The 25,940-nt window shown below is 40.3% G+C and overlaps 1 protein-coding gene and 1 non-coding gene across 2 annotated transcripts in view; both read right to left on the bottom strand.

Annotated features, from left to right (window-relative positions):
* The window catches only part of NEDD4 (NEDD4 E3 ubiquitin protein ligase), a 171,305-nt gene that overhangs the window by 106,196 nt on the left and 39,169 nt on the right, over positions 1-25,940 (bottom strand). Inside the window, exons 3-4 of the mRNA XM_032297375.1 lie at positions 20,026-20,104; positions 19,897-19,935 (exon numbers count right to left, since the gene is read on the bottom strand). Coding sequence (XP_032153266.1) covers positions 19,897-19,935; positions 20,026-20,104 — 118 coding nt within the window. The remainder of the gene's footprint in view (positions 1-19,896; positions 19,936-20,025; positions 20,105-25,940) is intronic.
* Positions 23,199-23,302, bottom strand: LOC116564601. Its single transcript, XR_004274986.1, has one exon. It is a non-coding gene; the product is annotated as a small nucleolar RNA U13 (small nucleolar RNA).

The raw sequence follows: 25,940 nt of genomic DNA, 5'->3' as shown, positions 1-25,940 counted from the left end.
TATATTGAGTATAAATGCAAAAGATATATATAGAGTACCCACAGAATGTAGGAAATGGGGTGAGGCTTTTTCAGATGCCCATGCACAATTCTTACGTGTGCACTTTACCTAATGTGTTGCACTTTTTTCCCTCTGAGCATATGAAGTGTAGATTTTTATTATAATTTGCTTTTTTTTTTTTTTTTTTTGAGATGGAGTTTCGCTCTTGTCATCCAGGCTGGAGCACAATGGTATGATCTCGGCTCACTGCAACCTCCACCTCCCAAGTTCAAGTGATTCTCCTGCTTCACCCTCCCGAGTAGCTGGGATTACAGGCATGTACCACCATGCCCAGCTAATTTTTGTATTTTCAGCAGAGATGAGGTTTCATCATGTTGGCCAGGCTGATCTCGAACTCCTGACCTCAGGCAATCCACCCGCCTCAGCCTCTGTAATCACCCGCCAAAGCGCTGCCACAGCGGCCATAATTTGCTATTGAGCACTAACTTCAAGTTGCAGTTTCCTGTTTGTTAACTTATGAGTAACAGTTTTTCACAAAAACGTTTTTGAACTTCATGTTTTCTCAAAGATATAAAAGCTGCCTTCAACTTCTGACCACAATTTCCATTTGGCTGAATGCCCAAGAACCAAATTTTTGCTATAATATGTTATCTCAGCAGACATTTTTATGGCAAATACATTCAGTTGAAAACATTCTGAGCTATATAAAAATGACGATATAAATGACAAAGAGGAAAATAGAGTACCACACACAATAATGTCCTTTGTACAGAAGACGTTTCTCACCATGTGTTTTCAGTTCTTTTTCTAGCATAATGAATTAGCATTGATCCACACAAATTTATCAACTTATCCTTATAATAAATTAGCAAAATTTCTAAATGAAACAAATGTGCAGCCTATGATTGCAAAAATGAAGTAAATATTTGGTAAATGTTACTAGCTATAACATTTGGTAATAGTGAAGTTATGGAAAATAAAATAAAAAATAAGGATATGGCAGTAGAGTCCTAATCCTGATTTATCAATTATAAATAGCCTTCTTTCAAGACAAAAATAAATGGAAAGACATCCCGTGTTCATGGGTTGGAAGAACTAAATATTGTTAAAATGTCCATACTACCCAAAGCAATCTAAAAATTCAATGCTATACCCACCAAAATCCCAATGGTATTTTTTATAGAAATAGAAAAAAAAATCCTAAAATTCATACAGATCTACAAAAGACCCTGCATCTTGAGAAAGAAGAAGAAAGCTAGAGGCATCAGAGCTCCTGATTTCAAAATGTGTCACAAAGCTACAGTAATTAAACCAGTATGATACAGAAATTAGACAGAAACCAATAAAACAGCCCAAAAATAAACTCATGAAATACAGTCCACTGATCTTTGACTCAGGTGCCAACCATACACAGAGGGGTAAGGATAGTCTCTTCAACAAATGGCTTAGGAAAACTGGATATCCATATGCAAAAGAAAGAAATTGGACCTTTATGTTAAACCATACACAAAAATCAACTCAAAATTAATTAAAGACATAAACATAAGACCAGAAACTGTAAAACCCCTGGAAGAAAACAGAGGAGAAGCTTCTTGACTTTGGTCTAGACAATGACAATGATCTTTTGGGTGACACCAAAAGCAGAGACAATGAAAGCAAAAATTGACAAGTGCGACTACATTAAACCAAAAAGCTTCTATATGGCAAAGGAATCAATCAACGAAGTGAAAAGGCAACCTACAAAATGGAAAAAGTATTTGCAGACCATGTATAATAAAAAGAGTTGCCCTCCAAACTCCAAAATTACATACAAAAGTAACTCCCATAACTCAATAGTAAAAATAAACAAACAAAAAACAAAAACAAACTGGCAGGCACAGTGGCTGACACCTGTAATCTCAGTACTTTGGGAGGGCAGGGCAGGAGGATCACTTGAGCCCAGGAGTCTGAGACCAGCTTGGGCAAAACAGTGAGTCACTACAAAAAAAAAGAATTAAAAACTGGCTGGGAGTGGTGGCATGACCTGTGTTTGCAGCTACTAGGAAGGCTTGAGGGGGGTTCACTTCAGGCTAGAAGGTTGAGGCTGCAATGAGCCATGATTGTGCCACTGCACTGTAACATGAGTAAAAGTGAGACCCTGTCTCAGAAAAAAAAAAACAAAAAACAAAACAAAACAACAAAAAAAAACATCACGAACAATAATATGGTTTGGATCTGTGTCCCCACCCAAATCTCATCTCAAATTGTAATCCCCACATGTCAAGGGAGGGATCTGGTGGGAGGTGATTGGATCATGGGGGCAGTTTCCCCATGCTGTTCTTGTGACAGTGAGTGAGTTCTCAGGAGATATGATACTTTTACAAGGGGCTCTTCTCCCTTCACTTTCTCTTGTCTCTCCTACCACCTTGTGGAGAAAGTGCCTGCTTCCCTTTCATCTTCTGCCATGATTGTAAGTTTCTTGAGGAAACTGTGAGTTAATTAAACCTCCTTTGTTTATAAATTACCCAGTCTCAGGCAGTGTCTTTATAGGAATGTGAAACGGACTAATACAAACAAGGAACCCAGTTTAAAAAATGAACTAAGGACTTGAATAGACATTTCTCCAAAGAAGACAAACAAATGGGCCACCCTTTATGTGAAAAGGTGCTCAAAAATCACTAATCATCAGGGAGATGCAAATCAAAACCACATCTGTTAGGATGACTATCACAAAAATTTTTAGATCTTTTAGATAATAAGTTTTGGTGAAGATGTGGAGAAACTGGAATCCTTGTGCACTGTTGGGAGGAATGTAAAATGGTCCAGCCTCTATAGAAAACAGTATACAGTTTCCTAAAAAAATTTAAAAGTAGAACTTACCAGATCATCCATCAATCCCACTTCTGGGTATGTAGCCAGAGGAAATAAAATCACTGCAATTAAAGTTATCTGCCCTCCCACTTTCATTACAGCATTATTCACAGAAGCCAAGATATGGAAATAACCTAAATACTCAATCAAGGATAAATTAAGAAAATGTAGCATATACATACAATGAGGCATTATTCAGCCTTCAAAAAGAAAACCTTGTCATTTGCAACAAAATGGATGAACCTTGAGGACATTACACTAGGTGAAATAAGCTTTTCCCAGAAGAACAAATACTGATGATCTTACTTACATAAAGTATCTAAAATAGTCAAATTCATAGAAGCAGAGAGTAGGATGGTGGTTTGCAGAGGCTAGGGGTAGGGATAAACTGGGAGTTATTCAATGGCTGTAATTTCAGTTATGCAAGATGAATATGTTCTAGAGATCTTTTTGCAACATGGTGTTTATAGTTAACAATACTGCAGTGTACACTGAAAACTAAGAAGGTAGATATCAAGTGTTCTTACTACAAAAAAGGAGGTGAAAGGAAGAAGCTTTTGGAGGTGATGGTTATATTTGACCTTGATTGTAGTGATGGTTTCACAGCTGTATGCATACGTCTAAACCTATCAAACTATACGTATTATATGTGTACAGGCTTTTTGTATATGAACTATACCTCAATAAATCAGTTAAAATTTTGTTTAAATGTCCTTATTTTTTTGGTTAACATCTCTAATTCAAAGGTAGTACTGACTTTCAAGCTTCCTTCCCTCCCTTTCTTTCTTCCTCCCTCCCTTCCTTCCCTCTTCCTTTCCCTTCCCTTCCTTTTCCTTCCTTCCCCCATCCCCCTATTCCATCCCCCACATCCCCATCTCCTCTCCCCTCCCCTCCCTTCCCATTTCCTGTCCTTGCTTTCAGGACTGTCTCATTGTGTTGCCCAGCGTGTCCTCAAATTCCAGCTATGTTTTTTTTTTTTGGTAGGGATGAGGTCTCACTATGTTGCTGTCTCACTATGTTGCCCAGGGTGTCCTCATTCTAGCTTTTTTGGGGGAGAGTAGAGCTGGAGTCTCACTATGTTACTCAGGATGATCTTAAACGTTTGGGCTCATGTGATCCTCCCACCTTGGCCTCCCAACGTGCTGGGATGAGCAACTGTGCCAGGCCAAATATTCTTTCTAATAGGAGAATAAGATCATCAAAAATAATGTTAAATGTTAAAAATTATAACAATAATATTAATTCCTCTAACAGATATCCATATTTTCTATTTCTACTTAAATTGGTTTTAGTATGTTTTGGCTTATAAGAGTTTATCTATTTTAACTAAATTGTTAAAATTATTGGCATAAAATTAGTTACAATATTACCTTTTAAAAAATGTCTGTAGGTTCCTGCCTCTGATTCCTAATATTGGTCATTTGGGTACTTTTCTCTCTCATTTAAGGCTAACTGTGGCATACCAATTTCATTAATTTTTTCGAAGATCCATCTTTGGTTTCTCTGCTTTTTGTCCTTTTTCTTGTCCATTGTTTTTTTTTTTTTTTTCTTTTTTTTTTTTTTTTTTTTTTTTTTTTTAAAAAAAAAGAACTTAAGGTGGAAGCTTAAATCAATGATTTTGAGTATTTCTTCATTTATATATAAGTATTTAAAGGTATAAAGTACTCTATAAGCACTGAATTAGGTTCATCTCACATTTTGGTGTGTTATGCTTTAATAATCAGTTAAATGCTTTTTAATTTTCCATATATATATTTTTTGATCCACGGCTTACTCAAAAGCAACTTGTTTAATTTCTGAATATTTGTGATATATCCAGCTATATATATATGTGTTACTGAATTCTAACTTAAATCTGTTGTTATCCAAGAACATACCCTGTTGAATTTCTTTTTTTTTGAGACAGTCTCATTCTGTTACCCAGGCTGGAATGCAGTGGTGTGATCTCAGCTCACTGCAACCTCCACCTCCCAGGTTCAACTGATTCTTGTGTCTAGCCTCCCAGGTGGGTGCGACTACATCAAGCTAATTTTTTTTTTTTTTTTAAGTACAGGTGGGGCTTCACCATGTTGGTCAGGCTGGTCTTGAACTCCTGACCTAAAGTGATCTACACACCTTGGCTTCCCAAAATGCTGGGATTATAGGCATGAGCCACCGCGCCCAGCCGATCCTGTTGAATTCCAATCCGTTTAAGTGTATTGGAACTTGGTTTATGGCCCTGTATGTGGTCTACCTTGGTAAATGTTTCATGGGCATATATAAAGAGTGTATACACTCTTGGGTATTAGCTGTAGTGTTCTACGTGTCAAATAGGTGAATTCGATTGCTAATGTTGTTCAAATCATCTATGTACTTACTAATTCTTTTTTCTCTAGTTGTTATATAAGTTACTAAGAGAGAAGTGATAAAACAACTATTGTGGATTTGTTTATTTAGTTCTGTCAATTTTTGCTTCGTAATTTTGAAGATTTATTGCTAGGTGCATACACATTTTAGATTGTATTCTTCTTGATGAATCCACCCTTTATAATAATGAAATTCCCCTTTGTTCTGGCAATTCTGTCCTGAAGTCTAATTTGGCTAATGTTAATACAACCATTAGCATATTTTTTTCTGGTATTTGCAAGGTATCTGATATGGTTTGGAATTATGTCTCTGCCCAAATCTCATGTCAAATTGTAATCCTTCTCTGGCCATGTAAGACAAGCCTGCTTCCCCTTCACCTTCTGTCATGATTGTAAGTTTCCTGAGGCCTCCCCAGCCATGTTTCCTATACAGCCTGTGGAAATGAGAGTCAATTAAACCTATTTTCTTTATAAATTACCCAGTCTCAGGTAGTTCTTTATAGTAATGCAAGAACAAACGAATACAGAAAATTGGTACTGGGGAGTTGGGCATTGCTATACAGATACCTGAAAATGTGGAAGCAGCTTTGGAAGTAGGTAATGAGCAGAGGTTGAAACAATTTGGAGAGATGAAAAGGAGAAAGGAAGATGTGGGAAAGCTGAAACTTCCTAGAGGCCTGTTGAATGGTTGTGACCAAAATGCTGATAGTGATAAGGACAGTGAAGTCCAGGCTGAGGAGGTCTCGGAGATGAGGAATCTTTTGAGAACTGAAGTGAAGGTCCCTCTTGCTATGCTTTTGCAAAGAGACTGGCAGCACTGTGCCCCTGCTCTAGAAATCTGGAACTTTGAACTTGAAAGAGATGATTTAGGGTATCTGGCAGAAGAAATTTCTAAGCAGCAAAGTGTTTAAACTGTGGCCTGGCTGCTTCTAACAACATATGTTTATATGCATTCACAAAGATAATCTGAAACTGGAACTTATATTTAAAAGGAAAGCAGAGCATATAAGTTTGGAATACGTGCAGCCTGATAATGTGGTAGAAAAGAAAACACCATTTTCTGTGGAGGAATTCAAGCCAGCTGCTGGACATGAATGTTAATAGCCAAGACAATGGGGAAGATGCCTTGAATGCAATTTAGAGACCTTTGTGGCAGCTCCTCCCAGCACAGCTCCAGAAGACCAGAAGGGAAGAATGGTTTAATGGGCCTGGCCCAGGGCCCTGCTACCCTGTACAACCTTGGGACACTGCTCTGTGCATCCCAGTCACTCCAGCTCCAACTATGAGTATAAGGGCCCCAGATATGTCTCAGGCCAATGCTCCAGAAGGTGCAAACCATAAGCCTTGGTGGCATCCACGTGGTGTTAAGCCTGCAGGTATGCAGAGGGCAAGGGTTGAGGCTTGGGAGCTCTGCCTATATTTCAGAGGATGTATGGAAATGCCTGGATATACAGACAGAAGCCTGTTGCAGGGGCAGAGCCCTCATGGAGAACCTCTACTAGGACAGTGTGGAGGGGAAATGTGGAAATGGAGCCCCCACACAGGGTTCCCACTTGGAAACTGCCCAGTGGAGCTGTGAGAAATGGGCCACTATCCTCCAGATCCCAGAATGGGTAGATTGACTAACAGCTTGTGCTGTGTGCCTGGAAAAGCCACAGGCACTCAACACTAGGCTGTGAAAGCAGCCAAAGGGGCTGTACCCTGCAGAGCCACAGGGGTGGAGATGCACAAGGCCTTGGGAGACCACCCCTTGCATCAGTGTGTCCTGGATATGAGACACAGAGTCAAAGGAGATTATTTTGGAGCTTTAAGATTTAATGATTGCCCTGCTGGGTTCTGAACTTGCATGGGGCCTATAGCCCCTTTATTTTGGCTGAGTTCTCCCTTTCGTAATGGTTATATTTACCCAATGCCTGTACCTCCATTGTATCTTAGAAGTAACAAACTTTTTTTGATTTTACAGACTCACAGGCAGAAGGGACTCACCTTGTGTCACATGAGACTTTGAACTGTGAACATTTGAGTTAATGCTGGAATAAGTTAAAACTTAGGGGACTGTTCAGAAGGGATGATTGCATTTTGCAGTGCGAGAAGGACATGAGATTTGGGAGGGCCCAGGGGCAGAATATGGCTTGGATTTGTGTCCCCACCCAAATCTCATGTCAAATTGTAATCCCATTGTTGGAAGAGTGGCCTGGCGGGAGGTAATTCAAACACAGAGGTGGACTTCCCCCTTGCCATTTTCGTAATAGTGAGTGAGTTCTCATGAGATCTGTTTGTTTAAAAGTATGCAGCACTTCCCCCTTACCTCTCTTTTTCCTTCTCTGGCCATGTAAGACATGCCTGTTTCCCCTTCACCTTCTGCTATGATTCTAAGTTTTTTGAGGCCTCTCCAGCCATGCTTCCTCTACAGTCTATGGAACTGTGGGTCAATTAAACCTCTTTTCTTTATAAATTACCCAGTCTCAGGTAGTTCGTTACAGCAGTGTGAGAATGGACTAATCTAGTAACTCTTTTTCTGTCCTTTTATTTTTAACCTGTCTGGGTCTATATACTCAAAGTATGTGCCCTGTAAAAAGCATCTAATTGAATCTGGCTTTTTTGAAGGGGCACTTAGTGACATGCTTGACTTTATTACTATAATCTTTTTATTTATTTTCTGTTTATCTTTAATGCTTCTTTTCTTGCCTTTTAAAAAATTATTATTTTTTGGTATTTCATTTTATGTCTTTTATTGGATTTTTATACACATTTTTTTCTTTCTTTTTTTTTTTTTCTTTTTTTGAAATGAGTCTCACTCTGTTCCCTGCCTGGTGTGCAGTGGCATGATCTTGGCTCACTGCAACCTCTGCCTCCCAGGTTCAAAAGATTCTCCTGCCTCAGCCTCCCAAGAAGCTGGGACTACAGGTGCACAGTATCAAGCACAGCTAATTTTTCTATTTTTAATAGAGATGGCCACGTTGGCCAGGACGGTCTCAATCTCTTGACCTTGTGATCCGCCCACCTCGGCCTACCAAAGTTCTGGGATTACAGCTTACGGGCTTTAGCCACCACACCCAGCCTTAAATTTCTATTTTAATTTCTTAGTAGCTGCTCTTAAGATTACACCATGCTTCTTTAAATTATCACCACTGTAACAGCCAGAGAACTGAACTACTTAGATTTCTTTAGCATCTCTTTCTTTTTTTTTTTTTTTTTGAGATGGAGTCTCAGGCTGTTGCCCAGACTGATGTGCAGCAGCACAATGAGGTCTCATTGCAACCACCACCTCCCAGGTTCAAGCGACTTTTGGCTAATTTTTAAATTTTTATTAGAGATGAGTTTCATATTAGCCAGGCTGGTCTTGAACTCCTGACCTCAAGTGATCCACCCGCCTTGGCCTCCCAAAGTGCTAGGACTAGAGGGGTGACCCACCACATTTGGCCTCTTTAACATCACTTTCAAGAGAACTTGCTGCAATAAGCATAGTGGATTGACAGCCCCAACTGAGCATGCACATTTGAATCTACCTGCTGTGTGCCCCTTGCTTGCTCCTGGCCAAAGCCTGAGCACAGCAGAGGTTCTAGAGCCAGACAATTTTGCCTAACACTGGACTTCTCTAACAGATAACCTTTTCTTGATTTCCAATCAGCTTAAAGAAGATGGGAAATCAAAAGAAGACCAGAGTACATCCTGCCCAGGGCCCAACAGCCTCTGGATCTCCAGGACTCTGGAGTCCCACTGAAATCCCCACACACACAGCTAGGTGCCACCGCTGGTTGTTGTTGCCAGAGCCAAAACATGAACCACTGGTAGCGATCTCACCACCTCCAGGAGCAGAGCTAGTAAATTTTAAAATGTCATGAAAAAAGACTACCTGACTTGTAGCCACCACCTGGGGCCAATGCTCTCCAACTGCCATTTTACAGCTGCTGACACTAAAAGCAACATCCGCCCCTCATAGCCACTGCCACCCACACCTAAGCATTCTGACAAGGGCCTGGGGATTACTTCAGCCCCAGGATGAATGGAATGCTTACCATTCCCATGCACAACTCAGGGGCTTGAAGACAGGCTTGTCTAGTCAGTTTCCACCCCCAACCCTCCCAGTGTTCAACCCTCCTGATAGACACTGGAGAATGACTATCCAAGCAGATTCAACCAACTAATAGCCCCAGTTGCCTGCGGGTTCTTGGATGCAAGGAGTCCAGAGTGATCTGGCAACCTCTGTAGGCTGTGGTTCCATGGGACCTTGCTGTGTACCCTGGAAAGAGTTTGCTTCCTTTGGGTCTTGAACCTCTAAACTTGTAGAGCTCAGAGTTGCAGGGATGTGGAGCACAAAGTTCTCCAGTGGATCACTGGAAAACTGCAAACTGAGCTATTCCTACTCCTCTTTTGTTCCTCAATCCCTGTGTACTTCCCGTTGGGAACATAGCCTCATATTGAGGTCTCCAATTCAATGAGTAAACTGTATCCCAAAAAGCAGCACCCATCATTGCAGAATATTGCCTCCAAATGGTACTACAGTTGTGGCTTTAGTAGGCCATTCCAGTGCTCTATGAGGCTTCTTGCTCCTGGATAGTGTGGTAGGTAATGTGATCAATGGATCCCATCATGGGTTTACTCATGCATCTCCTTTTCTATGAACTGCAGCCCCTGGAAAAACAAGTAACTGTGTGGATTTCTATCCCTACAAATCATGCATTCTGTAAGCCCCCACGTAGTTGTGCTGGCTAAAGTTCTGTGGACAGGAAGGGCAAGTACAGAGCCAGAAGAGATATCTATCCATGTGAGGACACATGACTGGTCCTTAGGATGGGGCCCAATATAGCGAACTTACCATAAGGTGGCTATGGTCCTGAGAATTAAGGATCTGCTGTTTAATTTTCTTATAAAGTCTCTGTCTGGCTTTGATATTGGGGTAGTGCTGGCCTCATGAATAAAATGGGACAATTCCCTCCTCTTCTATTTTTGGCAAGGCATTGTGTAGAAATGGAATTATTTACTCTTTAAATATGTGATAGAATTCAACAGCAAGTTATCTGGGCCTGAGGTTTTCTTTGTGGGAAGGGTTTTAACTTCAAATTCAATTTCTTTAAGAGATGTAAGACTATTTAGGTAATCTATTTCTACTTAAGTGAGTTTTGGTAGCATGTGTCTTTAAAGAAACTGATGCATTTCATCTAAGTTATTGAATTTATAGGCAAAAAGCTGTTCACAATATCCATTATCTACTTAAAATCTGTAGGTTCCACAATGATGCTACTTTCTAGTTTCTTAAGGTGGAAGCTTAATGATACAAGGCCTTTCTTTTTTTCTAATATAAGCATTTAATGCGACATATTTCCTTTTAAGCATTATGTTACCAACAATCTACATATTTTGATGTATTTTTGTTTCATTCTCTTAAAATACTTTCTAATTTCCCTTGAGAATTTTTATTTGACCCATGAGCTATTTAGAAGTGTTTAACTTCCAAATATTTGGTGATTTTCTATATACCTTCCTGTTTTTGAAACTTGCTTTCATTCCATTATAGTCAGAAACCAAAATTTGCATGATTTCTTTTAAAACTGTTAGGGTTTGGGCTTTGGCCCAGATTACTCAGTAACTATTCTACGCTTACTTGAAAAGACTACATATTCTACGGTTGGAGTAGAGAGTATACAGATGTCAATTATGTAAAATCAATTTGATAGTGTTCTTCAGGACTTCGGTATCATTACTAAATTTTTTTTTGTCTACATGTTCTACCAGTTACTGAGAGAAAGAAGAGCGCTAAATTATCCCTATAGGTTAACATATTTGCCTATTTTTCCTTTCAGGTCTATCATTTATTGCTGTGGGTATTTTAGCACTTTGTCATTAGGTGCATATACTATTAGAATTCTTCCAGCTTCTTCAGGAATTTCTCCTTTTTATCATCATGCAATGGTCCTTTTATCCCTAGTAATTGTCCTTATTCTAAGGTCTACTTTGTCTGACATTAATATGGCTACCTCAGTTTCTTTTGATTACTTTTGCATGGTATGTCCTTTTTCACCTTTCAAATTTTAACCATCTATTTCACTATATCTAAGTAGACTTTTTCTATTTTCCAGTTTTCTTGAGTTATAATTGACAAATAAAAATTGTATATATTCAAGGTACACGTGATTTGATTTATGTATACTTTGTGAAATAATTACCACATCAAATTAATTAACACATGTGTCACCACACATAGTTACTTACCATTGTGTGTATAGTGAGGCCACTTAAAATCTACTCTTTTAGTACATTTCAAGTGTACAATATAGTATTATTAACTATAGTCACCATGCTTCACATTAGATCCCAGAACTTATCCAGCTTACTACTAAAAGTCTGTACCTTTTGACCAACATCTCCCCATTTCTCCTATTCCCCCTAGCTTCATGGATGTTTATACATCCAGTTAAGCCTAACATCCTATTACTGCATCATGGCTCAAATTGGAAGTATCAATATGGTTTTTTAACTCTGAAAAAAATAGCAATAGCTGAATATCTTTAATATGATAAATAATAAAAAGCTGGGGAGAGGATCCAAGATGGCCGTTTAGGAACAGCTTGGGATTTCAGCTCCCAGTGAAAGCGCAGAGGGTGAGTGGATGCCGCATTTTTATTGCCCACAGACTAGGCAATTCCCAGGCGGAGGAGCTCCACAGGTCACCAGCATGGCTGTTTCGGCCAGTGCGGCTGTGCCAGCCGGCGCCGCTGCATTGCCCCGTGCGGCTGCTTTATCGGCACCCTGGAGCAGAGGTTCTCCAAACAAAATACACTGGTCCAGGTGCCCTTTTGGCTGGTGATTAGAGCCACGGGAAGTCGCCCATTCATCTGTTTAAAAAGGGGATTGAGCACAGAACCAGGACAGTAGATTCCAGGGCAAAAAAAAAAAAAAAAAAAGCGCCACAAACCTCAGTGCGGCTGTTTAAGCCAGCGCAGTAAGTGGCCGCAGGGGAAAATAAACAGACCCCGGCGCCTCTTCAACAGGCGACTGGAACACCAACTTAAAAAAGGCTCTGAGGCAGGGAGCCAGGCGATCAGGCTCGGCTGGTCCCACCCCCACAAAAGAACAGCAACCAGAAACTCTGCATTGAGACTTTCACAGCAAGCGCAGCTGAACCAGGGATGGTCCAGCTCTGTGGGGGAGGGGCGTCCACCATTTGCGAGGCAGCCCGCCACGACGTAGGTAGTCGGCCAATGCTGAGGCAACCCGCCGTTGCCAAGGCAACCCGCCATTGCTGAGGCAGCCCGCCGTTGCCAAGGCAACCCGCCACAGCAGAGAGACTCCGCCTCAATAGAGGCGGGCCACCATCGCCAAAGCAGTTCTAACTATACCCATATAAACAGGACTGCAGGGAAGTTCACTCGGCAGCTGGGCGGAGCCCACAGCAGCTCAGCAAAGCCTCTACAGGCAGACAGTGACTAGGCTGCCTCCTTGCTGGGCAGGACAGGTCTGAAGGAAAAAAAAAAAGAAGGCAGCAGCATAACGGAAACTCATAAATAAAGCCCTAAATCCCTGGGACAGAGCACCTGGGAACAAAAAGCAGTTTATGAGTTCTGCTGCAGCAGACCTAAATGTACCTGCCCAGCAGCTCTGAATGAACAACAGAGCTCACAGCTCACCATTTGAGCTCTTATAAAGAAGAGACCGTCTCCTCAAGCAGCTCCCTGACCCCTATATATCCAAAGAGACACCTCATAAAGGAGAGATCAGATTGACACTAGGCAGGTATCCTACTGGGACAAAGATAGCAGAAGAAGAAAACTGGTAACAACCCTTACTGTTCAGCAGCTACTGCAGGTGAACCCAAGGCAAGCAGGGCCTGGAGTGAACTTCAGCAGACCTACAGCAGAGGGGCCAGACTGTCAGAAGGAAAACCAAGAAACAGAAATAACCTCATCATCAACAAACAGAACGTCAATCTGAAAGATTTGAGACCCAATCTGAAAGCCAGCAACTACAAAGTCAACAGGTGGATAAATCCTTAAAGATGGGAAGAAACCAGTGCAAAAAGGATGAAAACACCCAAAACCAGAACACCTCTCCTCCTCCAAGGGATCACAACTCCTCACCAGCAAGGGAACAAGGTTGGAGGGAGAACGAGTGTGATGCAATGACAGAATCAGACTTCAGAAGGTGGGTAGTAAGAAACTTCTGTGAACTTAAAGAACATGTTCTAACCAAATGCAAAGAAACTAAGAACCTTGAAAAAAGATTTGAGGAAATGCTAACGAGAATGGACAAAATAGGAATATATGTGAATTGACGGAGCTGAAAAACGCAACACGAGAACTTCACGAAGCATGCACAAGTATCAACAGCCGAATTGACCAAGCAGAAGAAAGGATATCAGAGGTCGAAGATCAACTCAATGAAATAAAACAGGAAGGCAAGATTGGAGAAAAAAGGGTAAAAAGGAATGAACAAAATCTCCAAGAAATGTGGGACTATGTGAAAAGACCTAATCTACGTTTGATAGGCGTACCTGAATGCGACGAAGAGAATGAATCCAAGCTGGAAAATACTCTTCAGGATATTATCCAGGAAAACTTCCCCAACCTAGCAAGGCAGGCAAACATTCAAGTCCAGGAAATACAGAGAACACCACAAAGATATTCGTCAAGAAGAGCAACCCCAAGGCACATGATCGTCAGATTCACCAGGGTCGAAATGAAGGAGAAAATACTAAGGGCAGCCAGAGAGAAAGGTCGGGTTACCCACAAAGGGAAGCCCATCAGACTCACAGCAGATCTCTCAGCAGAAACCCTACAAGCCAGAAGAGAGTGGGGGCCAATATTCAACATCCTTAAAGAAAAGAACTTTCAACCCAGAATCTCCTATCCAGCCAAACTAAGCTTCATAAGTGAAGGAAAAATAAAATCCTTTGGGAACATACAAGTACTCAGAGATTTCGTCACCACCAGGCCAGCTCTACAAGAGCTCCTGAAAGAGGCTCTACACATATAAAGGAACAACAAGTACCAGCTCAACTAAAGGGCAAAACACCCAGCTAGCACCAAAATGGTAGTATCAAATTCGCACATAAGAATATTAACCCTAAATGTAAATGGACTAAATGCCCCAATCAAAAGACACAGACTGGCAAATTGGATAAAAAGCCAAAACCCATTGGTGTGCTGTATCCAGGAAACCCATCTCACATGCAAGGATACACAAAGGCTCAAAATAAAGGGATGGAGGAAGATTTACCAAGCAAATGGAGAGCAAAAAAAACCAGGAGTTGCAATTCTCATCTCTGATTAATTAGACTTTAAAGCAACAAAGATCATAAGAGACAAAGAGGGACATTACATAATGGTAAAAGGATCAATGCAACAAGAAGAGCTAATGATCCTAAATATATACGCACCCAATACAGGAGCACCCAGATACATAAGGCAAGTTCTTAATGACTTACAAAGAGACTTAGACTCTCACACAATAATAGTGGGAGACTTTAACACCCCATTGTCAACATTAGACAGATCAACCAAACAAAAAATTAACAAGGATATTCAGGACTTGAACTCAGACCTGGACCAAGCAAACCTAATAGACATTTACAGAACTCTCCACCCCAAATCCACAGAATATATATTTTTCTGAGCACCACATCACACCTACTCTAAAATTGACCACAAAATTGGAAGTAAATCACTCCTCAGCAAATGCAAAAGAACAGAAATCGTAACAAACAGTCTCTCAGACCACAGTGTAATCAAGTTAGAACTCAGAATTCAAAAACTAACCAAGAACCGCACAGCTTCATGGAAACTGAACAACTTGCTCTTGAATGTTGACTGGATAAACAATGAAATGAAGGCAGAAATAAAGATGTTCTTTGAAACCAACGAGAATGAAGACACAACATACCAGAATCTCTGGGACACATTTAAAGCAGTCTCTAGAGGAAAATATATAGCAATAAGTGCCCACATGAGAAGCAAGGAGAGATCAAAATTGACACCCTATCGTCAAAACTGAAAGAGCTAGAAGAGCAAGATCAAAAAAACTCAAAGTCTAGCAGAAGACAAGAAATAGCTAAGATCAGAGCAGAACTGAAGGAGACAGAGACACAAAAAACCCTTCAAAAAATCAATAAATCCAGGAGCTGTTTTTTTTGAAAAGATCAACAAAATAGACAGGCCACTAGCCAGATTAATAAAAAAGAAAAGAGAGAATAACCAAATTGATGCAATAAAAAACAATAAAGGGGTATCGCCACAGATTCCACAGAAATTCAAACCATCATCAGAGATTATTACCAACAACTCTATGCACATAAACTAATAAACCTGGAAGAAATGGATAGATTCCTGGACACTTGCCTCCTGCCAAGCCTAAACCAGGAAGAAGCCGAAACCCTGAACAGACCCATAACAAGGTCTGAAGTTGAGGCAGCAATTAAGAGCTTACCACCCAAAAAAAGCCCAGGTCCAGGCGGGTTCACAGCTGAATTCTACCAGACATACAAAGAGGAGCTGGTACCATTCCTTCTGAAACTATTCCAAACAATACAAAAAGAGGGAATTCTTCCCAAATCATTTTATGACACCAACATCATCCTGACTCCAAAACCCAGCAGAGACTCAACAAGAAAAGAAAACTTCAGGCCAATATCCATGATGAACATAGATGCAAAAATCTTCAATAAAATACTGACAAGCCGATTGTAACAGCACATCAAAAAGCTTATCCACCATGATCAAGTACGCTTCATCCCGGGGATGCAAGGCTCGTTCAACATACGCAAGTCTATAAACGTAATTCACCACATAAACAGAACCAAAGACAAAAACCACATGATTATCTCAATTGATGCAGAGAAGGCCTTTGACAAAATTCAACAGCCCTTTATGCCAAAAACCCTCAATAAGCTAGGTATTGATGGAACGTATCTCAAAATAATAAAAGCTACTTATGACAAATCAACAGCCAATATCATACTGAATGGGCAAAAACTGGAAGCATTCCCCTTGAAATGTGGCACCAGACAAGGATGCCCTCCCTCACCACTGCTATTCAATATAGTATTAGAAGTTCTAGCCAGAGCAATCAGGCAAGAAAAAGAAATAAAGGGCATTCAAATAGGAAAGGAGGAAGTCAAATTGTCTCTATTTGCAGACGACATGATTGTATATCTAGAAGACCCCATCGTCTCAGCCCAAAATCTGCTGAAACTGATAAGCAACTTCAGCAAAGTCTCAGGATACAAAATCAATGTGCAAAAATCACATGCATTCCTATACACCAATAACAGACTTAAAGAGAGCCAAATCAAGAACAAACTTCCATTCACAATTGCCACAAAGAGAATAAAATACCTAGGAATACAACTAACAAGGAACATAAAGGACCTCTTCAAGGAGAACTACAAGCCACTGCTCAATGAAATAACAGAGGACACAAACAGATGGAGAAACATTCCATGTTCATGGTTAGGAAGAATCAATATCATGAAAATGGCCATACTGCCCAAAGTAATTTACAGATTCAATGCTATCCCCATCAAGCTACCAATGACCTTCTTCGCAGAACTGGAAAAAACCACCTTAAACTTCATATGGAACCAAAGGAGAGCCCGCATAGCCAAGTCAATTCTAAGCAAAAAGAACAAAGCGGGGGGCATCACACTACCGGACTTCAAACTATACTACAAGGCTACAGTAATCAAAACAGCATGGTACTGATACCAAAACAGAGATATAGAACAATAGAACAGAACAGAGGTCTCGGAGGCAACACAACATATCTACAACCATCTGATCTTTGACAAACCAGACAAAAACAAGCAATGGGGAAAGGATTCCCTGTTCAATAAATGGTGTTGGGAAAGCTGGCTAGCCATGTGCAGAAAGCAGAAACTGGACCCCTTCCTGACACCTTACACTAAAATTAACTCCAGATGGATTAAAGACTTAAACATAAGACCTAACACCATAAAAACCCTAGAAGAAAATCTAGGCAAAACCATTCAGGACATAGGCATAGGCAAGGACTTCATGACCAAAACACCAAAAGCACTGACAACAAAAGCCAAAATAGACAAATGGGACCTAATCAAACTCCACAGCTTCTGCACAGCAAAAGAAACAGTCATTTGAGTGAATCGGCAAGCAACAGAATGGGAAAAAATTTTTGCAGTTTACCCATCTGACAAAGGGCTGATATCCAGAATTTACAAAGAACTAAAACAGATTTACGAGAAAAAAACTAACAAGCCCATTCAAAAGTGGGAAAAGGATATGAACAGACACTTCACAAAAGAAGACATACATAAGGCCAACAAACATATGAAAAAATGCTCATCAACACTGGTCATCAGAGAAATGCAAATCAAAACAACATTGAGATACCATCTCACGCCAGTTAGAATGGCGATCATTAAAAAATCTAGAAACAACAGATGCTGGAGAGGATGTGGAGAAATAGGAACACTTTTGCACTGTTGGTGGGAGTGTTAATTAGTTCAACCATTGTGGAAGACAGTGTGGCGATTCCTCAAGGACCTAGAAATAGAAATTCCATTTGACCCAGCAATCCCATTACTGGGTATGTATCCAAAGGATTACAAATCGTTCTACTATAAGGACACGTGCACACGAATGTTCATTGCAGCACTGTTTACAATAGCAAAGACCTGGAACCAACCCAAATGCCCATCGACGATAGGCTGGACAGGGAAAATGTGGCACATATACACCATGGAATATTATGCAGCCATCAAAAACAATGAGTTTGGGTCCTTTGTAGGGACATGGATGAACCTGGAAAGCATCATTCTCAGCAAACTGACAGAAGAGCAGAAGATCAAACACCGCATGTTCTCACTCATAGGCGGGTGTTAAACAGTGAGAACACATGGACACGGGGAGGGGAGCACTACACACTGGGGTCAGTTGGGGGGAAATAGGGGAGGGACGGTGGGGTGTGGGGAGCTGGGGAGAGACAGCAAGGGGAGAAATGCCAGATGTAGGTGATGGGGAGGAGGGCAGCAAATCACACTGCCACGTGTGTACCTATGCAACAATTTTGCATGTTCTTCACATGTACCCCAAAACCTAAAATGCAATAAAATAAATGGGAAAAAAAAGAGGTAAAAAAAAATAATAAAAATAAAAAGCTATATGCATTCCCACTAAAATTGAAAACAAGACAAATATATATCCAGTTATTATGGCTAAACATTATTACACATGGGCAAGCCAATAATATTAGAAAAAAGAGATAGAAAGAAAGCTTTGAAATATGTTGAAAATACATGATTCTAAGAAAAATGTAACAAAATAAGTAAAATAAAATAAAAGTATAAATAAATAAATAACTCAACAAGTTGGGAATTTAAAAACTCACTCCTAAGCAACACTTGTGCCAAAAAAGCAATCAAAACCAGACACTATCAAGTCTGGAATTTATTCCGGTGAAATAGTAAAAACAGAAATTTAGCTTCATTTTTCTTCATATGACTATCCAATTTATTCAATACCATTTCCTCAAGAATCCAAAATTTCCAAACCGATTTAAAATGTTGTTTTTATGTCATACTAGATAGAGTGGGGAAAATCTTTCTTCAAACCAAAAAACCAGAGGCAACTTAATTGGTGCCGCTGGCTGGATCTTTGCAGCAACAGCTGCCTTGCCCTTAGTGTCAGCAATTTCTTTCCTTCAAATTCACCTTATTAAAATTGAACAAAACAAAACAAAACAAAAATCTTTAAACATGAAGCACAGAAGAAGGCCTTTTGCTTTCCTTACTGAAATCAAGTACGATACCCTCAGTGAGGCTGGTGTTTTGGAAACGATCTGTCATGTCAAATGCTGCGAAGAGCATGAGTAAGATGAGATGAGATGAACCTGGCAGCAGGGAAGTCACTGGTGACCTAAATAACAGCAGTTTCATCTGAGTGACAGGGGTATGAGTTAGAGTAGAGTAGAGTAGAGTGGGTTAATGAGCAACCCGGAGAAGAAGAAATGATGAGGGCAGACAACTCTCCCATGAATGTTCCATATTCAGGTGAACAGAGAAACGCGTCAATAGCTAAAAGGGAATATGAGGTCAAGGAAGAAGATTTTAAGGATGATAAAAGTGGGAATAATCCGGAGGGGAAATTCCTGAAATGCATCTCTACCACTGCTCTGGTAGAGTTTCGATTCTGGCACCAGAAAGGACTCTGATACTAAATAGGTACAAGGAGACACTGCCAGTTTGAGGGCCCTGCTGAGGAACCAGGAAATAACTGCTGACTGGAGTTTGCTCTGACGGTAAATGAGGCAGATGGGGTGGAAAGGCAGCAATGTAAGTGACATGTGCATTAAAAAAATATATATATTCACTTGATAAACCCTCAATGTGTTTAGTAATAAATGACTAGGGAGACACAAATATAATTTGCATCGTCTTTATGAGAAAACACTGAATCTGCTCAACTGGAATCAGACTATTGTGTACAGTCTCTAAATCAGTGTTACTAGAATGAGATAATTCCAGTCTTTAATCTCTCCATTATCTTATATTTATGTTTTTCATAAAATAAATGGTTTCATGTCATCCCCAATTTCAATTCCTTTTACAATTTCACAACTTTGGGCAAATCCTGAGATACATCTTGAAATATCATAAATGAGAATTTACTATTCTAACCTCCTGAAAAAAACCTTACTTTTTTCACTTTAGTAAAATAAAATACATACTTACTCGGAATAGTATTTCTTCATTCCACTTTGGATTCAAACTCTAAAAAATAATAAACATAGAATCACATTTTTGTAATGTAAAAATGAAACAAAGTACATTAAAAACTTTTTGAATATTGCTAAGTCTAACCTTTTTAATGGTTTTTGTTTGCACACTTGTAAGAACTCCATTCATTGGGTCATACAATGTCACTCTCACATAAGGATCACTGTTAAAAAAAAAAGAAAGAAAAATTTTAGTTATTGCTTACCCCAACTGCAGATTACCCAAACTATAAAATTCACAGTTTTCCTTGTTAATTATATCTATAATGATTTCTTACATTTAAAAGTCAGGTAAACAATTAAAGTAATTTCTGTATCTCGTTAAAAGCCTGAAGTACCACGTTAGCGAAAGGCACAATTAGAAAGAAAACCTTTTTAATCACAGGCCTAATGATTATAACCTTTCAATTTTTAAAATTTGTTTGATTTTTTTATTACATTCTTTCTTCTTTTGAGTTAAGATGGTTAATTCAATGATTCTAAGACTGGTTTTGTAAGACTTCAGGTTGTTCTAAGTTATCTCATGGGTGTAAACTCTTCCTATAAATTAAAGGCAAACTGCTTTCACTTAAAAAATGTAACTATGGGCAGAGCACGGTGGTTGATGCCTGTAATACCAGCATTTAGGGAGGCTGAGGCAGGCGGAACACAAGGTCAAGAGATCAAGACCATCTGGCCAGCATGGTAAAATCCTGTCTCTACTGAAAGTACAAAAATTAGCTGGGTGTAGTGGCTCTTGCTTGTAGTTCCAGCTACTCAGGAGGCCGAGGCAGGAGAATTGCTTGAACCCGAGAGGCGGAGGCTGCAGTGAGCCAAGATCGCACCACTGTACTCCAGCCTGGCTACAGAGCAAGACTCCTTCACAAAAAAAACAAAACAAACAAACAAAAAAAATTGTATGTTATATATACCACTTCTACAAAGAGACATGGAGAAAGAAGATCTTGTGATACATAGGTTTGCAAACCACAAGACTTTGAACACTACTTGTCCATGGTTAAATTTCTATTTCCCTTGGGTATCCCAAGTACTTACCATTCTCCACCAAATTCCCTCCAAACTAAGCCAAACTATCCTTTCCCCAACTCCATTTCCTCATACCATGTCACCAGACCACTTCCAACATACTGGTATTTAACAGAACCCATCCCTACCCCTAACCTAGTGAGTCAGGAGTCCTCTGGTTTTCAGACTAATCCCTCTTGTTCAGTTCTCTCCCACCTCCTCTGGAACCTTGCATCATCTGCTCTCACTGCTCTCCTGAGACCTTTGGCTTTTTCTTTGATCTAGGTTTCTCTAGGCATATAAATGTTTTTAAACTCCTCTTCCCCTTGACTTTCCCTCCCTTCTCAGCAAACGAAAACACATCTTTTTCTTCCATTCTCAGTCAAATCATTTAAGAGAATAATCTGTAATAACAAAAACAAGAACACTTACATAGTACTCTGTGACAGACACTGCCGTAAGCAGGTTTTGTATATTAATTCTTTGAATCCTTATATCCACCTATGAGGTAGGTACTATTCCTTTCTTTATTTCATACAGATAGAGCTAGAAAGCAGACAGCCAGGATTGAAACTCCACCACCTGGCTCCAGAGGCCATACTTTTTTTTTTTTTTTTTTTGAGACAGCGCCTCACTCTGTAACCCAGGACAGAGCGCAATAGCGTGATCTTGGCTCACGGTAGCTTCCGCCTCCCAGGTTCAAGCTATTCTCCTGCCTCAGCCTCCCAAGTAGCTGGATACAAGTGTGCCCCACCGTACCCAGCTAATTTTTGTATTTTTAGTAGAGATGCAGTTTTACCATGTTGGTCAGGCTGGTCTTGAATTCCTGATCTTAGGTGAAGTGCTGGGATTACAGGCGTGAGCCTATACTCTTAACCACTATAGCATACTACCTCCTTTTCTTCATTTCCTTAATTCCGGTTACTCTTCAAAACCCTAAGGTCTGTTTTCTGTCTCTTCCCTTCAGACTCACTTCTCTGAAAAGGCTATTGAAAAGTCACCAATCTTGTTAAAGCAATCAACATTTTCCAGATGCTTATTTTTTTTGGCTCTCTTTATGTTATTAGATACTACCGACCATTTTCTCTTTGAAACACTCATCTCATTTCACTTCTACGACACATCTCTTCCAGCTCTCCTCACACCACTCTGCTTCTTCAGTGGCTTACTTAGGCTTCTCTTCTACCATCTGCCAGTTAAATACTGATGTTCCCTAAAGTACTGCGCCAGCCCTCTGCTCTCTCTACATTTTCCCTTTCCAATCTTATCCATGGTTTTTTACAACTAACTATATATTATTAAATATAAATATAAAATGTTAATATAATTATATATCTATCCCTAATCTCACCATCCAGCTAGACAAATAGACTTGGATAATCCACAGACACTGTCTCTTCAAGAACTTTGCCCTTTTTTCTCCTTTCTGTTTTTTTTGTTTTTTGAGATGGAGTTTCACTCTTGTTGCCCTGGCTAGAGTGCAATGGCATAATCTCAGCTCATTACAACCTCTGCCTCCTGGGTTGAAGCGATGCTCCTGCCTCAGCCTCCCAAGTAGCTGGGATTACAGGCATGCGCCACCAAGCCTGGCTAATTTTGTATTTTTAGGGTTTCTCCATGCTGGTCAGGGTGGTCTTGAACTCCCAACCTCAGGTGATTTGCCCACCTCGGCTTCCCAAGTAGCTGGGACTAGAGGCACACATCACCATGCCTGACTAATTATGCTTTTTTTTTTTTTTTTTTTTTTTTTTGGTAGAAACAGGGTTTCATCATATTGCCGGAGCTGGTCTTGAACTCATGGGCTCAAGCGATCTGCCTGTCTCAGCCTCCCAAAGTGGTGGGATTACAGGCATCAGTCACTGCACTTGGCAGCTCAACTCTCTTAAATTTTTAATTGTACATACTTAACGTTAACTTTAGGCACAATGTTGTACAGCAGATCTCTAGAGCTTATTCTTCCTGCTTGACTGAAGTTTAATGCCTGTTAATTAGTAACTTCCATTCCTACTCACTTCTTACCCCAATACACCAACCAGCATTCCCCTCTTTGATTCTATGAATTTGACTATTTTAGACATCTCATACAAATGGAAACATGCAATATTTGTCCTTCTGTGACTGGCTTATTTTGGTTAGCATGTTATCCTAATAGTTAATCTGTACTGTTACATATTGCAGAATTTCCTTCTTTTTAAAGGCTGAATGTTAAACACTGTATGTATATACTACATTTCTTTTCTTTTTTTTTTTTAATGTGAGACTGGTAATCTGCCCATGTTGTAACAAGCTTCAAGAGTGGTGCATCTTACACATGTGCATGAACACCCCGTCATGACACTTATAAACTACAAAAGGATCAATACTACATTTTTTTTTTTGAGACGGGGCTCGCTTTGTCACCCATGCTGGAGTAAGATGGCACAAACATGGCTCACTGCAGCCTCAATTTCCTGGGCTCAAGTCATCCTCCCACCTCAGCCTCCTGAATAGCCGGGACCGGAGGCATGCATCAGCACACCTAGCTAATTTTAAAAAACATTTTTTTAAAAAATTTTAAAGCAATTGCTTGTTCATAAAGGATTTTATTTCCCCTTTGCTTACGAAGCTTAGTTTGGCTGGATATGAAATTCTAGGTTGAAAGTTCTTTTTTTTTAAGGATGTTGAATATTGGCTCCCACTCTCTTCTGGCTTGTAGGGTTTCTGCCAAGAGAACCACTGTGAGTCTGATTGGGTTCCCTTTGTGGGTAACCTGACTTTTCTCTCTAGCTGCCCTTTAGTATTTTTTCCTTCATTTCAACCCTAGTGAATCTGACAATTATGTGCCTTGGGGTTGCTCTTCTTGAGGAACATCATTGTGCTGTTCTCTGTATTTCCTGGACTTGAATGTTGGCCTGCCTTGCTAGGTTGGGGAAGTTCTCCTGGATAATATCCTAAAGAGTGTTTTCCAGCTTGGATTCATTCTCTCTGTCACATTCAGGTACACCTATCAAATATAGATCAGGCCTTTTCACATAATCCCTTATTTCTTGGAGGCTTTGTTCATTTCTTTTCACTCTTTTTTCTCTAATCTTTCCTTCTCATTTTATTTCATTGAGTTGATATTCAATCTCTGATATCCTTTCTTCTGCTCAGTCGATTTGGCTACTGAAATTTGTGTATGCTTTGCAAAGTTCTTCTGTTATGTTTTTCAGCACCATCAATTCATTTATATTTTTCTCTAGGCTGTTTATTCTCATCAGCATTTCATCAAACCTTTTTTCAAGGTTCTTAGTTTCTTTGCATTGGGTTAGAACATGTTCTTTTAGCTCAGAGAAGTTTGTTATTATCCACCTTCTGAAGCCTGTTTCTGTCAATTCATCAGACTCATTCTCCATCCAGCTTTGTTCCCTGGCTGGTGAGGAGCTGTGATCCCTTAGAGGAGAGGTGTTCTGGTTTTGGGTGTTTCCATCCTTTTTGTGCTGGTTTCTTCCAGTCTTTATGGATTTCTACCTGTGGTCTTTGTAGTTGGTGACTTTTGTATGGGGTCTTTGAGTGGATATCTTTTTTGATGAAGTTATTTCTGTTTTTTAGTTTTCCTTCTAACAGTCAGCCTCTCTGCTGTAGGACTGCTGGAGGTCCACTCCAGACCCTGCTTGTCTGGGGATTACCTGTGGTGGCTAAAGAACAGTAACGATTGCTGCCAGTTTCTTCTTCTATTATCTTCGTCCCAGAAGGGTACCTGCCAGATGTCAGCATGAACTCTCTTTTACAAGGTGTCTCTTTGGATATAAGGGGGTTAGGAAGCTGCTTGAGGAGACAGTCTGTCCCTTATAGGAGCTCAAGTCCTGAGCTGGGAGCTCCATTGTTCTGCTCAGAGCTGCTGGGCAGGTACGTTTAAGTCTGCTGCAGTGGAACTGATAACCACCTTTCTTCCCAGGTGCTCTTTCCTGGGAAGGTGGAGCTTTATTTATAACTTCCTGACATGCTGCCACCTTTTTTCAGAGATGCCCTGCCCAGCAAGAAGGTAGCCTACTCACAATCTGCCAGCAGAGGTGTTGCTGAGCTGCCGTGGGCTCTGCCCAGCTGCTGTGTGAACTTCCTTGTGGTTTTGTTTACAGAGGTACAGTTAGAACTGCCTCAGTAATGGCAGACTGCCTCAGTAATGGCAGACTGCCTCGGTAATGGCAGACTACCTCAGTAAAGATGGATTGCCTCAGTAATGGCAGAATGCCCAGTAATGGTGGGCTGCCTCGGTAATGGTAGACTGCCTCAGTAGTGGTGGACTGCCTTGGTAATGGCTGATGCCCTTCCCCCGATCGAGCTGGACTGGCCTGGGTCCAGCTGCACTTGCTGCAAAACCCTCAATCCAGAGCATTTCAGATTGCTCATCTTTGTTGGGGTGGGACCTGCTAAGCCAGATCACCTGGCTCCCTGTTTCAGCCCCCTTTTTTTCAGTTGAATGGGCAGCTCTGTTTCCCAGGCATTCCAGGTGCCGGTTAAAACAGCCGCCCAGATTTGTGTGAGTTGTTGTGTGGAGACCCACAGTGCCAGCTGAAACAGCCATGCTGGAGACTCATGGCACTTTTTAGCCAGGGAATCTTCTGGTCTGTGGGCAGTAAAAACTCATTTGGAAATGCAGTGATCACTCACACTCTGCATTGTTCCCTCTGGGAACTGCACTCCAGAGCTGTTCCTATTCAGCCATCTTGGATCCAGCTCCCTGCATTTTCTCTTTATTGATTTTGGCCCTTATTTTATTATTTCTTTCTTTTACTTAGTTTGGAATTAATTCACTCTTCATTTAATTTATTAAGGTCAGAACTCAAAACATTCATTTATATCTTGCTCCTTTTCTAAGTTAAGCATTTTATAGATATACATCTCCCTCTGAATATACTTTAGCTACATCACACAATTGTGATACTGCTGTATTTTCATTTTCATTCAGTTCAAAATGTTTTCTTCTTTGACATATAGATTATTTAGAAGTGTACTGATTAAATTTCAAATATTTGC

Source organism: Sapajus apella, unplaced genomic scaffold (assembly GCF_009761245.1).
Source record: "Sapajus apella isolate SASKATOON/1434 unplaced genomic scaffold, GSC_monkey_1.0 scaffold37, whole genome shotgun sequence".
NCBI lineage: Eukaryota > Metazoa > Chordata > Mammalia > Primates > Cebidae > Sapajus > Sapajus apella.
The sequence above is the reverse complement of the archived record's forward strand: the minus strand, read 5'-3'. Positions and strand labels throughout refer to the sequence as shown.